Source organism: Coloeus monedula (genome assembly GCF_965178545.1).
Source record: "Coloeus monedula genome assembly, chromosome: 1".
In the NCBI taxonomy this organism is placed as follows: domain Eukaryota; kingdom Metazoa; phylum Chordata; class Aves; order Passeriformes; family Corvidae; genus Coloeus; species Coloeus monedula.
In genome coordinates this window covers 96,722,079-96,737,760 of record NC_138781.1, presented here as the reverse complement: position 1 = coordinate 96,737,760, position 15,682 = coordinate 96,722,079, and the positions used below count along the sequence as shown (strand labels likewise).

The window sequence follows — 15,682 nt, the reverse complement described above, 5'->3', positions numbered from 1 at the left end:
TACTAGGAAGATTTACTACATTAATATACCAGTTTGTAGTGTTTGTTCTCTAGTGTGAACAAAACCAGAAGAATATTCTACTTTTTTTAGAGTCAAGATCCTTGAGAGAGAAAACAAACAGGACTCCCTTTTCTGTTAGGCAATAGAAGCAGCTCTATTTCAAAGGCTGTTTAGACTCAATATGCTTGGTTAACTGTGTCATTTCAGCAAGACTTTCATTCATTCCTTTGAATGTTAACAATAGGTCTATTATGTTGCATTTAAAATGGGATTATGCAATCTGAATTATTTCATATTGCATCCCATTAACATTTTGGTTGTTTAGGATGAATCATTTTCCAAACAATTTGCAGCTAGGGATTGTGAAATGAAAGTGGGAAAAATGAAGACCTAGTGTGTAGCTGGTTCCTAACTACACAAAGGTAGGACAACCCCAGACTCAGGCAGGGCTATGACCTGTTCATGTTTAGATACATTTGTAGCCCCAGAAAAAAGTGCTGAGATTTTACATTTGTGAATGGCATAGGAAAACTTTCCAACTTTCCAAGCCCCACACCCCCTTACTATTTTAATCAATATTCTGGTTTCTTCATTCTATTCTATTCTATTCTATTCTATTCTATTCTATTCATTCTATTCATTTCTATTTTGAATCAAAGTTTCTGTGTATGTTTCACATCACTCTACCAGCTTCCCTCCACTTTTGGGATGGGGTAAATAAGAAATGTGGCTGCAGAATGAGGGGGAGGACAAGGTAGCCACCATGTCCAGCTCTCAGTCATGCTCCTCCTGATGTTGTGAATGTGAGAAGGGCCACTCTGCACCTTCTGAGAAGGTGGCAGTGGGCACAAGGTACTCTCCTTGCCAGAAAGCTCTACAGGGGGCAGGCACATGGTCTGATGGTCAGGAGTTACCACTAGATTCATCTTGATTCAGTCTTGTAAGTCACAAGATGGGGAAAAGTGTCCAAGCTACCAACTTACCAGGTTTTTTATGTTCTTTCCCACTGTTCCAGATAAAATTAAACTATTAAAGAGATGTAGGTATGCCTCAGGCCAGTAACAAATCTTGCAGCAGAGCCCAATTCCGTGCTGCAGAAACACTGAAAATGGCCAGCATACTTTTCTCTCTTCCTCTTCTTCCATGAGCATCTTTTTTTGCTTAATTTAAATATGCTAATTTTGCAGGTAATTTTTCATGCCTATGAACTTCAGATTGCTTCTAGAGCATCTCTAGTGCAAACAGGGTTTTAAGTGCACCTGCTGACAGTGAAAAACTGCCCCAGTAATGAGTCTCTACACATCTTAGGGACCTACCTCCGAGTACTGATGAAGCCTCTAAATATCAATATGATGAACACATAATCTTTTTTACTAGAATCGGTGATGGTTGCAAACTTTAGAACCAGGATGGAAATACTATTTTTTTTACATGCTCCCACATGATGTTAGGACTAATAAGGGGTTTATTAGGATTTACTACATACAAATAAAAGGCTCATAGCTCAGCAGTTTTGCATACTTATTGACACAAACTAGCAGAGAGCTGGTCCTCATTTGCATGACACTGTCTGTGCACAGACAGATACCTTTGCTCACCCTTAAATCTGTCTGTAGTCACCATCCAATGTCTGTAGCATCATGGTTATGGCTGGGTTTTGTCAGTCCTGGTGACAAATAAGGTGAGTTTTGAAAATGCTTTTTTCTTCCTCATGGTGACGTTACAGGCTAGAGTTGAAACTGCTTGGAAACTGCTTATGTTTCCATGCTTTTCTGTGTTTAGATTTAACATCTAATATTAAATGCTTACTTTTTCAGAATTCTCAGATGCTTACTTTAGGGGTGGTTATGAATTCCTGACCATGGTTTTCTGATCAACAGTCTCAGTCTTACCTCTAGCCATCTCTTCAATGTACAGAAATTTCAGATGTTGACTCCTCCACATGTATCTGATTATCTGCCTGGTGCCATTAGTGACTTCTTTGCCTATGACCATGATGCCAAGTTGTACTTCCAACCTTCCCCAGCCAGTTAGTTACTGGTTACTTCACAGAGCTGTCTGCCATGTAAAAGCAGGTGGTTTAACTACACTGTGGCATAATTAATAGTTGGCCTGATGTACTTTAAAAAGATTGAAACACTTATTCCAACATAAACCTCTGAAGCCTTCCAGAGGGCTGAAAGGGAATAAGTTCAGGTGAAGACACGGCTTGGGTGTAATGCTCTGAAGGGACAAGGCCTCCACAGATGCAGTAGTGTGGCAGAGAGGGAGCCAGGAGCACATGGTAGAAACCTGCACTCATCAGAGAGTCTGCATAGGGTGCAGTGAATTTGTTCTTGCTCAAAGACAGTTTACACTAGACCAAAAATACATTCGGGACTGCGGCAAGTGCCAAATCGTGAGATGAGAGTTGTGACATATGGGAAGTGCTGCTGTTGACAGAAAACATGAAAAGAATGTTGTTTTTAACTGCTCGGTGTTTGTGAAGGTAAAACTGTGGGACAGCAAGTTGCTGCTCTGATGTTGCACGTCAAACACTTCGAACTGGAGCCTGGGTCCCTGTGAGAGGACAGTACCACCACAGACTGCAGAAGAGCAGCTCAGGAAAGTATTGGAAGATTTGCCAACAAACCCACTATGAAATACTGAAAATATGTTATATCCTGAAGTCAGAGAGCTAAAGAGGGCAAACAATAGCTTGGTACTGAGATGACAGGAAATCCAGCTGCTTGATGGAAACCAACTCCCCTCACCAGCCAGTTTGGGAGCCAAAGCCAGGAAGAAATCAAAGCTCAAGGCTGCCAAGCACAGCCCCTAGGTCTGAACCATGCCACAGACCATACAAGAGGCACGCAAAATATGTGAGAAGACAAAGCAGACAGTGAGAATGAGCTAAAAGCGGTAGCAAAAAAAAAAAAAGCTTAAAGGGCAAAAATCTTATCAGAGGCCTTTGAAGGCAGGAAAAGCTGTAAGAGGCACCATGAACTCTAGGCTTTGTTTACCTTCACAACTAAGACTGAAACTGAACACAAAAGTGCAGTCCCGCATTATAATCTGTTCCCTGAAGTCTCTCTCCTACTGGGCAGAGAGCACGGAGAGGACAAAAGGACAATGCAGAGAGCTGCTCATAAAGGCAGGGCAGGACATACTTGAGATCATGAAGGGGGTGCAGGGACACCTGGGAGAAGCACAAGAGGGGCACCCAGGAAGAGAGTGAACCTTAACTGTAAAATTCAAAAGAAGTAGTTAGTCACTTAAGGGAAACCCACTTAACAGAATTGTGTATTAAGGACATCTTGAATGTGCTTGATGCTTCATACCAGAAAGAAGTGAATGAGTGCTTCAAATTTTTGCTGGAAAAGATTGCTGTAAAAGCCACATGGAATAAAAGGAGTGAGAGCCCTACAGACATTTTTTTTCCACTGTAACCTTCTTATTGGTTTTAACCAAAAGGATTTAAACAGGTAGTTAATGCTCCACATTGATGTCTTGCTGGAGGAGGTTGCTGTGTAAAGTCCTCAACAGATCTTTTCTCTCTCTTCGACTGGGAAAGTCAACAGGATATATTCAGACGTTTTCCTGCTGTACTAGGGTATACAGAAAAGATCCCTGAATTTTGTCACCTGTCATCAGAGAGCTGACACCTTAAGAAAAAAGGCACCAGCTTGTTGTGAAATGTGCTTTTAGAAGTTGCATGCATATCATTCATTAACACCATTAGTTAAACAGAAAAGCATTTGAATTTCAAGAAAGTACAAAGTGATATAATTAAACCAAACAGATTTTTTTGGGTGGTTTTAATAAGCAAGAAATGAGGATGTACAACCATTTTTTTGGGGCTACTATGTGTAACAAAGAAAGTGTGCTTAGTAAAATGAAGTGACAAGCTCAGGCTGTAAGAGCACTTGCTGCTATTAGTAAATTAATTAGATCCCCAGAGATCAGAACACATTTCAAGGCTCCCTTTTGTTTTCAGGCTTCAAGGTGTACGTGGTCTGTTGGAAGTTCTGTGTGCTTAAAAACCCTGGTAGGTTCAAAGAACAGAGAGGAAACAAAAGGAAGGGAAAAGCATGACTGACTTGTGGAGTGGGCTTGGCTACTGGGAGAGACGGGCATTTCCAACCAACAGATCAGGCTGCTGCATTTCTGACCACCTGGGATTTGCTCACAAATGTATTTTTCTGGCCCGGTCTCACAGGGGGTGCTGCTGGCTACCCCTTCCCAGTAGCTGACAACAGGAGGCGTTCTCAGGTACTCACCAATTCATTGGCACATCTGCTTAGAGATGTAAAATGGAAGCACTAGAGTAAAACAAAGCGTGTGAAATGCACACAGATGGATAAGGGTATGCTTGATAGAATGAATTTAGGTGAATTGAAATAGCAGGGGTGCTGCAATTGCAGGTAAGAATATAACCATGCCAAATGAAGGATTACTTTTCATTTGATGCTTCTTCTCTTGTGTGCAATTCTTCCCAGATGAAAGCAGAACTAAGAAAATCTGGATTTCAAAGTGATTTTTCTATCCATTTGACTAGAGTTGGATCTTCATCAGGTTTTTTGTGTATTTTTTAAAATCCCTTTATAGCACAAGAGAAGTAGAATTTGATTCTACAAAGCTTCTCTGTGCCCAGCTTTAACACTCTGTCTTCACTTCTGCCCAGCAATTCAGAACACCCTTTGAATACCATAAGCTTCAGCTACTTTCCAGACATCCCTACATTCACTTTTTCATTTTCATGGCATGGCTCTCTCTGACCACTGTAGAAATTTAGTCTTTACCTGCAGTGAGCTTCTCACAGCATACATGGTGAACTGATGTTTGCTCTCTCAAGAGCAGCCTAACCCTCCCTCCACCTTCAAATAACAGGAACCTTCAAAGGTTTGGCACACACTGCTGCAAAGATCATTAAAAATATACATTAAAAAATCAGACCTGGATTATTATCCATCTAGGCTTTATTCAATTTCTTAATAGGGAAAAGACCACTATGTTATTCCTCTCATTTCAGAATATCCTGTAGCCTAGGTTTTCATAATTCATAATCTCATGACACAATTGTAAATCCCTTGTTTAGGCTGATTTTCTTTATTGTCTGAATGGTTTGTTTTGTACACAAATATTTAGGATTTTTTTTTCTGTTGGATCAGAAAGCTGTGAATTGCATTTACACAGGATTTAGATATCCTTCCTTATGAATACCTACACACAATATCATACTCTAAAAAGTTAGTTAAAAACCAAAAGGTTGGTAAATGAGTGAAAAAGTGGTCAAAAGAAGGAAGTATAAACTTGCATGCTGGACTTCAAACAGGCCAAATCTTTCCCTGGAGGACAAATTATATGGACAAGGCAGAGACTAGAACTTTGAAATGTCCACACTGGCATTTCTAATTGTTATTACTGAGACTTCTGAAATTCTGGTTTGGCCTTTGTGAAAACAGACACTATGTAAATGTAGGCCAGTTGAATCTATATATTTCCAAGGCACCTTTGCTTTCCAAAGTATATCTCATAAAATGTTAATCTCAAAAGGTCTACTTGGGGATCAGCTGTCAATCTTTCTTGAAAATCTACATTGTAAGTCAAAACATATCTTTGACAGCATAGTACACTTATTAAAAAAAAAAAACCTGAATGTGCTCAGAATCTCATTTCCATACTTCATCTGTTAAAAAAAATAGGTAAAACTGAGAACATGATAAATTTGAATTTTTACAGTGAGGCTGTTTTTAAGTTAATGATTTCCTTACCAAAGACAAAAGTAAAAAAAAAAAAAAAAAAATAAAGACCAGTTAAGTGGGGCCCTGATGAGATGGAGGAACCTCCAGAGGTCTAAAGATGACAGGACTGCCACAGGACAGATGGTGGGTGGACTGGCAGGGAAGCAGCTCTGCAGAAAAGGGCCTGAGGCCCAGGGGAGCAGCAGGCTGGGGGGCTGCATCACAGGATGGTCACCAACAGAGCAAGGGAAGTGACTCTTATCCTCTATTCAGCACTCATGAGGTCCCATGTGAAGCACTCTGTCCTGTTTTGGGACCCCCCAGTAACAGCAAATACTCTGAGAAACTGGAGAGGCTGCAGCAGTGAGGCACTGCGATGGGAAGAGGGACAGAGCATGGGCTGTGTGAGGAATGGCTGGGGGCACTACACCTCTTCAGCCCGGAGAAGAGAAGACTAAGGAAGTGACTACTGTCACCAACAATCCAAGAGAGGTTCTCAAGAAGATGAGAGAGAGGCTCTTCTCAGAGGTGCACGAAGAGGAGTGAAAGATTGCTGCAAGTAGCAAGGAGAGAATTTCTGTTTGAACACAAGGAAATCGTTCTTCAAAGTGAGAAAAGCTCAGCCCTTGAACAGATGTGCCCAGATGTCAAATTTTTCTTCATGGAGATGGTCAGAGCTCTCCTGGAGAAGCCCTTGAGCTCACATGGATGAGTTGCAGGTGCAGTGCAGGGCAGGAGCCCAGACCCTCTAGACATCCTGTATTTGTATACTGATAGGATGATCTGTTTATCTCATTAGTAACCAGTAGAACTGAAAAGCCCAGTGTGTGCTAAGAAAAAGTCTGGATACTCCAGGGTATATCAAGAGCAAGTGTTTACTGTATGTATCATGAATATGGCTTGAGATTATCTACTAAACATTGGGGGACAGTTCAGCTAACTCATCCAGTTACTATCATGGAGCAAAATTCTCCTTAAATGCCGCCTGTAATCATGTGGATCATTCTATTACGTGTCTTAACATCACAAGGTGCAAGCAAGGGCTGTCCAGGCCTAAGAAACCTACTTGAACAGAACTAACTGTATTTTTTGTTTGTAGTTCAGTAGACATTACCACACTATTCACAGTTCCAGTGGCCATTCTCATGTCTTAAAAAGGAAAATCAAAACAATGTTTTCATGAAATTAGGGTGGTTTGTGATTTGGTAGAATTAGGGATAGTATCGGTAATCTAGTGCAAATTAGAATTAAATGATAATTCAGACCAGCAATGTTTATACAAGTCTAATGAAAGATACTTGTGCTGCCAGTAACTTTATATGTCATGATATAAGTTTATGATGTCAAAACCTACACTGAAACACAGCAGGAAAGAGAATAAAAATTAGATGCAAAAATCAGTAAAAATTAGATGTAAGGGGTGCTCTACTAAGGTTTCCCAAACAGAAGATTTAAATCCTATCTTGTTTCTGCCAGGAAATTAACTGTTTTGATTTTAGGAAAAAAAATATGCCAACTCCTATAATCTACTTTAACAAGTTTGTGACGTGCTATGTGACTTGTCAAAATCAACCTTGTGGAGGCAATCTGAGTTAACAGAGCCTGATTTATCTATGTTTAAACAGTGAATATCACTGAAGCCTGTTTTAATGGTCAAAGGTACTGGGAAAAAATTAAATTATATTAAATTCTTATATAGAATTGAAAAATATTATCCAATAAATTGCAAATAATGTACATGGGAATATTTTCTAACTTTTGAGCATTTTCTACATAAAAATTTTTGTTTCCAATTTTTTTTTAATGAGGACTAATTAAAGGAATCTTAGAGGCAAAAGAGCACTCTCTGTCTGTTGTCAAGAAGCGGGAGCCTGATTTCATTTTGTATGAGTGGGATGTAGGGAATAAATCTTCCACTCTCCTCAGCTTTTTCCTAATTTTCTTATAGATACTATATAGCTGGAGGAATGCCAGCTCTACAAGTGCAGAAAGACTAGGCAAGCTCTTACTGAGGTTGACTGCTTCGGGATTTATTTTCCAAAGCCAAAAGAACATCTCAGTGCATATAACAACATATATATATATCTCATCTATACCATCTTTTCAGTCATAAATGAAGCAGACCAAGGCAATATTCCAAAAAATTATTAGTATTACAGAAAACAGCTCTAGGGCATTTGTTTCTCTCCTGGAAAGAGCAAGCCTACTTCAGGACTATGGCATTTTATGAAATGTGAAGTATCATGATAGTGTTCATGGGCACTATTACTATTTTGCTTTCCCTTGTATTCTATGATTTAATCTTGAATGCACATCTTGAATATTAGTGCTAAGCTGCTTTGCTGCCTGAGATGTGTTCATGCTGATATCCTGTAATAAAACCTTGTGCAATTAAGACATATTTCAACATTAAATGGATTCCAGCTGGAAGACAAGAGGAAGGAGAGTGATGTTTTCTCTGATTAGTGATGTTCAAACAGTGTTGTTCTGAGATGTTGTTCCCTCTGTGAACACAAAAATGTACCATTTGCAAGTCTCTCAAACACCTTCATGCGCTGTGTCTGTAGCTGTAACCCCAGTACCTGCCACCAGCCCAGACCCCAGCAAAGCTTATTCCATACTGGTGGCCACTGCCAAGACAAAGGCTGCTGGGAAACAAGACACCATCAACAGATGGGACTTCTTCTAACTCCCTTAAAACCCCTTAAAGCCTCATGGGACTGTCTGAAGAAGCCCTTTCCTTCATGGTATTTCCCCCCTTTCTGAGAGCCACCCAGAGCCTGGACAGCCGCAGTATAAAATAACCAACCACCTTGAGTGAGGAAATTTGGTGCATCTGCTTCTGCATTATGGATTGTCTTTAAAAGCTTCTTGTTTCTTGATAATTGGCTTTGAACTTTGACAATAATTAATATTTTTCATTCATTTTCCCCTGGGTGCATCCAAGATATCAAATGCCACAGTGAGTTTAGAAGAAGTGACTGGCTCAATTCCCCAGTTCAACTTTGTGTTTAGGTCCAAGCTTTGCACTGATGAAAATAACTGCCTGTAACACTTTATGAACAAGGAGAACATAGAGAAAAACAGCTCAGGGGTTGAATAATCAGTATTTATTTTGCATTCCTGTTTGGTTTTGGGGTTTTTTTGTTGGCAGCATAAAACAAATCAAGGCGCTTTGTTTGAAAAATATTAGCTAAAATCTTTCCAGTAAAACTCCCTGTTGTTTTCTCCTACTACTTTGCAATTGCAGATGGTTTGTTCTTTACAGACACATTTCAAACACATTATTACTGAACAGCACTAAAGCTTCAGTTAGCAAGAATAAACATAGTCAAGCAGATAATAATGTACTTTGCTTTTAATATTTTTTCCCTTTTGTTCAGTGATATTGTTAGGGGAAACTTTACATACCCGACATTTTCTGCATCTTCATCACACTCAGCCCTATATTTGCAAACTCCACATTTTGAGTGTTTTCTCTGAACTTCTGTCCCAGATCCTTCATATTCTGAAAAAGAAAATAATAGAAAGCATGACTTTCAAATTAAGCTCTGCTTTTGCTTACCCAAATCCATTTGCCTTCAGGAATACTGTCAACATAAAGCTATTGGGTACTGAAGCTATTAACCTTAATAGCGCTCCCTTTTTGAAAGTCAATCAATTGGAGGTTGGCAGGATTGTACCACTGATAGAAAAGTGTCCCCGAAAACACTAGTGCTTCATTGATTGGCTCTTCCTTTATACTTATTTCAGTCATTTTTATTTATTCCCGCTCCACCAGGCACATAACTGGCACTGACATGTCCCAGTCACATTTACTCTTAATTGCCACTGATAATGCATAAACCCTGTCCCTTTTGATGTCCTTGAATATTAGGTACTGGGGATTTAAATACTATTTTCTGTGTCAGTCTTTAATTATAGATATCCTTATGCAAGGTTGATGCTTGCATTTTTTCCCCTTTTTGATTCCTGACTATGAAATTAGACTATGCTCATATGTCATATATGCCATGGTGTATTTTCCAGATTACTCTGTCTAGTTCTAAAGGAATAAAAGAAAAAAGTCATCCTAACAAGAAACTGGTAGAAATGCTATGTATCCTAAAAAGAAAAATCAATTATCTCAAATATTCTGATCCTAAAAACATCTACATTGATTTTAGTGTTGACATGGACATCAAAAGTCTTCACCAAGTAAAAGAGAAATAAATTATATTTTTACTGTTTCAGTACCATTAACCACTCTTATTTTTGATTTTTAACAAAGTGATGAAGGAGAGCTATGTATTTGAAAGGAAGGAAAAGAACCACAGAAATCTGCAGAGGGAGTCGAGATCCACTTAAAGTATCACAGTATCGTGGTGGTGCACAGCTGACTGCACAAGGCTGCCAGATGGACAGGGATCAAAGTGATTCCTTTCCTCATAGCAGCTTTATGTGCTGTAGCAACAGTAAATCAAACATCACCAATGAAACAGCTGAATTTGCGTTCTTTAAATACAAAGAAGACAAAGAAATCCACAACAGCTCTTCCTAATTTCCCTGGATCTTGGCTGAAGGGAATCTCTCCCTCCAACCTGTGGGGATGTGTTTCCATGAAGAATAGTGCAGGTGAGACTTGCAAACTACCTTCTGTCTAAAGCATGCTGTGCATTTTCCAGAGATTAATACCGATCAAACAAAATTCACACTGTAGAAATTCTATCACCACTCTTATCAAGTTGCAGTAGAGGTCATCTGCTTTTATCTTTACAAATGCACATCTTATTTGATTTCTCCTTCTTTCTAGGTACCACATTCCTATGCCTACATTCAGCATTTTAAAGTGTCCTTTAGCATCAGATTTCACTTTTCCATGCCAATAAATTATGCCCTATGGTTTGAATAACTTAAACAAATGGCACTGCTTTCATTCATGGTATTTCCACTTCTTTTTCTGTTCTTATGACCCTTGATGCCCTTTGCCAGTGCCCTTTGTCAATTGACACCTTCTGGAGTTACAGGTACAAGGGCTGGACATATTGTTCCAGAAAAGTTGTCATCAAAGCCAAATACCATCTGTGACATTCTTCACTGTAAACATCCAACAATCATATTGCTTTTTGACCGTTTTTCTGCACTGACAATCATCTTTACTTTATTATCCACTTTATTCCCCAATGAGTCCTTTTCAGGGTCAACAGTCTGTAGGAGAGATGTATTCCTGACATCAAGGAAGAATTAGCTAGGTCCTGGGCTTGCTACAGATAACTGTCCTCAGACATTAAATCCTGCCTGCTTATGCATCCTGTTAGCTCAGTGACCTGTTCTCTGTCATCCACACCAAATCAGTGCCGACTGATTTGCTCCCAGGTCACCAGTGGAAAGGGTCACGGGGCCAGGAACAGTCTCTGGAAACACACTCGTTTTCTACAGCCTCCTTAACATTTCAGGATCTATTGATTTGCAGTATTTTTGCACATTAGATGTGCACCATGTGGATGTTGTGTTCTCTAGTTACTTAGACTTGTATGAGATTAAAGACCACATTTGACTGAGAAAGGTTATGGCTCTGTGGTGGTACATTTACATAAAATGTTCTGTTGTACAAATGCCTTTCTTGGAAAAATCAGTTTAAAAAAAGATAATTTTCTCAGTAAAGGTTTTCCATGAACTCCTGGTGACTGGCATTAAATATTTTTTCCCTCACTTAATTCTGTACTCAGATGACTTTTCCACCTTCTATTTCACTGCTGTGCTTCTCATAGGTGCCAGAATGAGAGGCTGTTGCTGCCCGGTCATCACATTTAGCTGTTCTGAAAATATTTGTATATTATTTATCATTATTCTACTGAAGAAAAAGAGACAAAAAAGTCATCAACAACCTAAAGAATTCTTTACCATCCATTTTAAAGCTTTCAGTAGCAAACCTGGCAGACCTGGTTACAGAATACCTCTTCAACATTTGGTTCTTAATATCCTTCTATGGTACCCCTAGCATGGAAACCATTTCATCATACCCCATTTATACTATCTGACTTGACTGCAAATGCAACCAGAATGCTTTACTGGCCCTTTTGCTGCACTACTAGCATTTCAATTTTGCAGTGGAGCAAAAGAAGTAACATACCACACACACACACACGCACATGCAACATACACACTTTTCCTCCTGAGCTCTGGTTCTGCTCCCTGTGAATGCCCCAACACCTTTTTATTTTCAGAAACATAGCCCACAACTACTTGTTCATTGTTTCTACATACTATTTGATGTAAAATTCCCTTTCTTTCCTTTTCTCCTCACCCTAAAATTGCTTTCTCTACCTTTTAAAATTAGGTTTGTTTTTAAAAAAGTGTGACTTTTTGGTTTTTTCTTGATCAGAATTTGCTGGACCTCATGTATATAGGTCACCTACAATTTTCAGAAGCATCTTTCACTACTGGCTGCATTATGTTTTAATAGTAGAAGCATTAGACGCTGTGTATAATATAGACTGAAATCCTGTTGTGGTTTAGGAATGGTACTCCCCATCCAGTGTCCTCAGCGAGAATCTCCAATCCATGTGCTGCTCTCTGGCTCCTCTGCTCTCCCCTCCCCTTTGCCCCTTTGGTGGGATGGAGTGGCAAACTGGAGGCACAAAAGGTAAAACTCACAGGTTGAAGTAAGAACAATTTACTGGAAACAGCAATGAGATAAGAAAAGAACAGTAACAGCAACAATATTAATAACAAAAGTGCACAGAAGAGAGAGTGATTCACAAGCCAAAATGTTCACTGCAGAGCTCAACTGGACTGCAGCCATGCTGCCTCGACCAGAAAAGAGCCATTCCTTCCAGAAAAAGATCCCTTTTCCCTGCCCCTAGCGATGATGTGAGGTGGTACAGCATAACTTCTTGGTCCTGGCCTTGTCCCCTCCTGGCTACTGCCAAAATGATAGTTGTCCTGGCTGGAGCCAAGACAAGTCCTTCAAGAAAACAGCTTTTCCCACCAATACAGAGTAGATGAATGTTGTTTTTCAACCTGAATTGGTAGCAGACTTGTACACCGGTACTCTGTTAAAATATGTTAACCCATTAATATTTGAGAGTATGTTTCTCTGGTGTAAATGTCTTCAAACAGGCAATATATCCCTCGACAAATTGCCTCTCTCTCCTCCTTTCTCCCCCACATTTGATTGTTCCTACATAGGTTGTAGGCATTAATTTTAATATTGCAATCAATCAGATCTTCCCAGCAGGTTTCAGTAATAACAATTAGGTCAAAATATGCTCCCAAATGAGCAATTCAGGCTCCTCTTGTTTATTATGCAAGCTTCTAATATTGCTATATAGATGATTACAGAATTTCTTCTTCTTGGTTTTGTTGGTATCTTGATTAATCCTGTTCTTGACATATTAATTTGATGTTGAATGAAAGCTCATTTTCCCTCTCTTTTCAGCTTCCTTACATATTTCAGGGCAGCGCCTCGTTAATGCTCTGTCCTTCAAAAGAAACAAGGCACAAAGATAGGATCAGTGACTCCCAGTTGTCTCTCTGAGCTGTGCTCCCTAACACTTCTGCTTGAGTCATTATTCCTCTGCAGAAGATGGCCAGCTGTATCTTAGGAGCTGCAGGGTAGGAGCCTGCCAATGGACAGCAGCTCTAGAGGAACTGGGCAGCAGTAAATTGCTTCCCTCAGCAACTCATTTGTGTGCTCCTACAACGGTAATGTGGCTGGGTTTCTGCTGAGGGCTTTCAATCAGGCTTGAAGCAAAAGTATCCATCTGTGTCAAGGTGAAGCTAGGTTTGCCTGAAGGCATGGCTTGGAAAGGGAGCTATGCTGTATACTTGTATTTATCACTGTTCCCAGTGAAGAGGGGGGAGCTGCAACTCCTCAGTAGCCATGTACAGATAGAATTTCTTTGCCTAGAAAAGCCCCTCTGAAAATCAATTCGTACCTGGTTTGGGATCATAATCATTTCTACTGTATCCCATGGGATCAACTAATCTCAAAAAGATTTTGAAAAAATAGGAAGGGCCACAGCAAATCCTCTTCTGCAGCCCAAAGTACAAAAGAACCCCTACCCTGTGATTCCCTCAGTAGGGCTAGCACTAGAAATTCCTCTCAAAATACCACAGTCCACAGAACTGCACATTAAGGACTGCAATTCATTCCAGAGCTTAGTGACTTATCCTACATTCCATTAACTTTTAGGGCAACTTTAATGACGCACTTAGTTAAAATGGAGATTGTTCCCATAATTTGAAAAAAAGTTGCAAACCTGCTCTTTTTGTCTGTAAGTATACATTTAAAGACAACACTACTCTTAGCTCTCCCAAATTTTTGGCAAATGATGTCTTGAATTCTCTTGACCATGCTGCTGGATCGTATGCAAAAGCAGTATTTGGCAGTATGGAAGGTCCTGCTCTCTTATCCAACCACCCAGCTGCCTGGCTTGGCACAGCAGACATCTATACCTGGCTGAAAGATCCTTTCCATGTGCAGTGTGGACCATACACTGCAGCTTCAAGCATGCTTCAGGAAAGGCACCAGCCTCTGGAACTGGATTTTGCAAGAAGGGGCATTACAGGCTTAACAGGAGGATGCTGGGTCTACTTACAATTGAGGTGCCTGGAGGAGGGGAGTTTGAAGATTGATTCCCTAATCACAACCCAGCCAAGGTGACAGGCTGGCCCAGTGCTTTTGATAATGACAATATGTACACTTACAAGCAAAGGACGTGAGGACACGCACTGTAAGGCCCCACCACCACTGCCCTTGTTAGGTGATAGGTATTTCACACACCTGAGAGCTGGAACTTCTGGTTTGCTTCTGTGCATATGACACCATGGATAGTGGTGGGAAAAGCTGGCATATTGCAAGACTGGATCAGCTTTCACACTGCAGAAACCTCCAGCTGGAGAACTCGAGTACCCATTCACTCCAGTGCGCTGCTTCAAATGCAGCTAACTCATTTTTTCTCCAAGGGAAGACACAACAGCTTCAGAGTAAGCACCAGGGAAATTAAGCATGACTAGATGATGGTGGAAAACAGAGGACATGAAAGTCACCAGATGCCAAGGGAGATGTCCCACAATTTCATGAACACACTGGATGCCTTTCTGCAGGACCAGTGCAGGGTATATGAGATGAATCCATCCTCATTTGCTACTTATCCTGTGCAAGAGGGAAAAGGAATCTGTCTTTATGTACCTCTGGCCCCAGAATCCTTCCAAGCATGCTCCAACATCCCTGAAAAACCTACTTAGAATAAGTCTCCACAAACACAATGCCTGAACACTCAGGCCCTTCGCCTCTGCCTTTATGAACCTTAGCTGAAAAAACAGCAATTCTTGCTTGTTTTATTTCAGTGTTAATTTTACCTACGTCGAGTAGGATCTTGACAGAAATATATAGGGCTATTTGCAGCTAAAGTGATACTCAGCGACAAGCCACGTGATGGAACCCGCACTTAAATCTTTCTAAGTCACACACCATTAAATAGGTAAAAGACGTGATGCTACCTCCTATCCAGGGTGCTAATCACAGTCAAGTTTCCGCAAGTCATATTAAAATACATTAAAACAAATCAGTAGCACTATTACAAATTAAAATAGAAAATATTCGAGGCTCTAAATTGTATGTGTTTATTCCACCCTGACTGTGTGACAATTACTGGATAAGTGTTGTCCCCAGTGAGGGGAAGGAACAGATGGCAGCCTGCTAAAAAGCACATACTGTATATCAATTTATTAATTACTAAATGCAATCTGCTAGACGTTCATCACAAGATACTTCAGTTATTAAATTTCAGAGGGATTAGAAATTCAAAACAAATTATTTTCATAATAATTAACTTAGCTATATGTATGGCAAGCATGTTATTTACTTAGCTGAAAAGGCTGAAATGATTGGGTGCCATCTGTCTAACTACCATTACAACTTTTCTAATATCAAAAGGGCATTTTGCTCAGGTACACAGACAAACACTGAACAA

At 40.0% G+C, this 15,682-nt stretch overlaps 1 protein-coding gene across 1 annotated transcript in view; it reads right to left on the bottom strand.

The window, feature by feature from the left end:
• The window catches only part of TMEFF1 (transmembrane protein with EGF like and two follistatin like domains 1), a gene marked incomplete at both ends in the record, with an annotated part of 110,478 nt that overhangs the window by 12,720 nt on the left and 82,076 nt on the right, over positions 1–15,682 (bottom strand). The window contains one exon of the mRNA XM_082297289.1: positions 9,135–9,231. Within this exon, the coding sequence (XP_082153415.1) occupies positions 9,135–9,231 (97 nt within the window). The remainder of the gene's footprint in view (positions 1–9,134; positions 9,232–15,682) is intronic.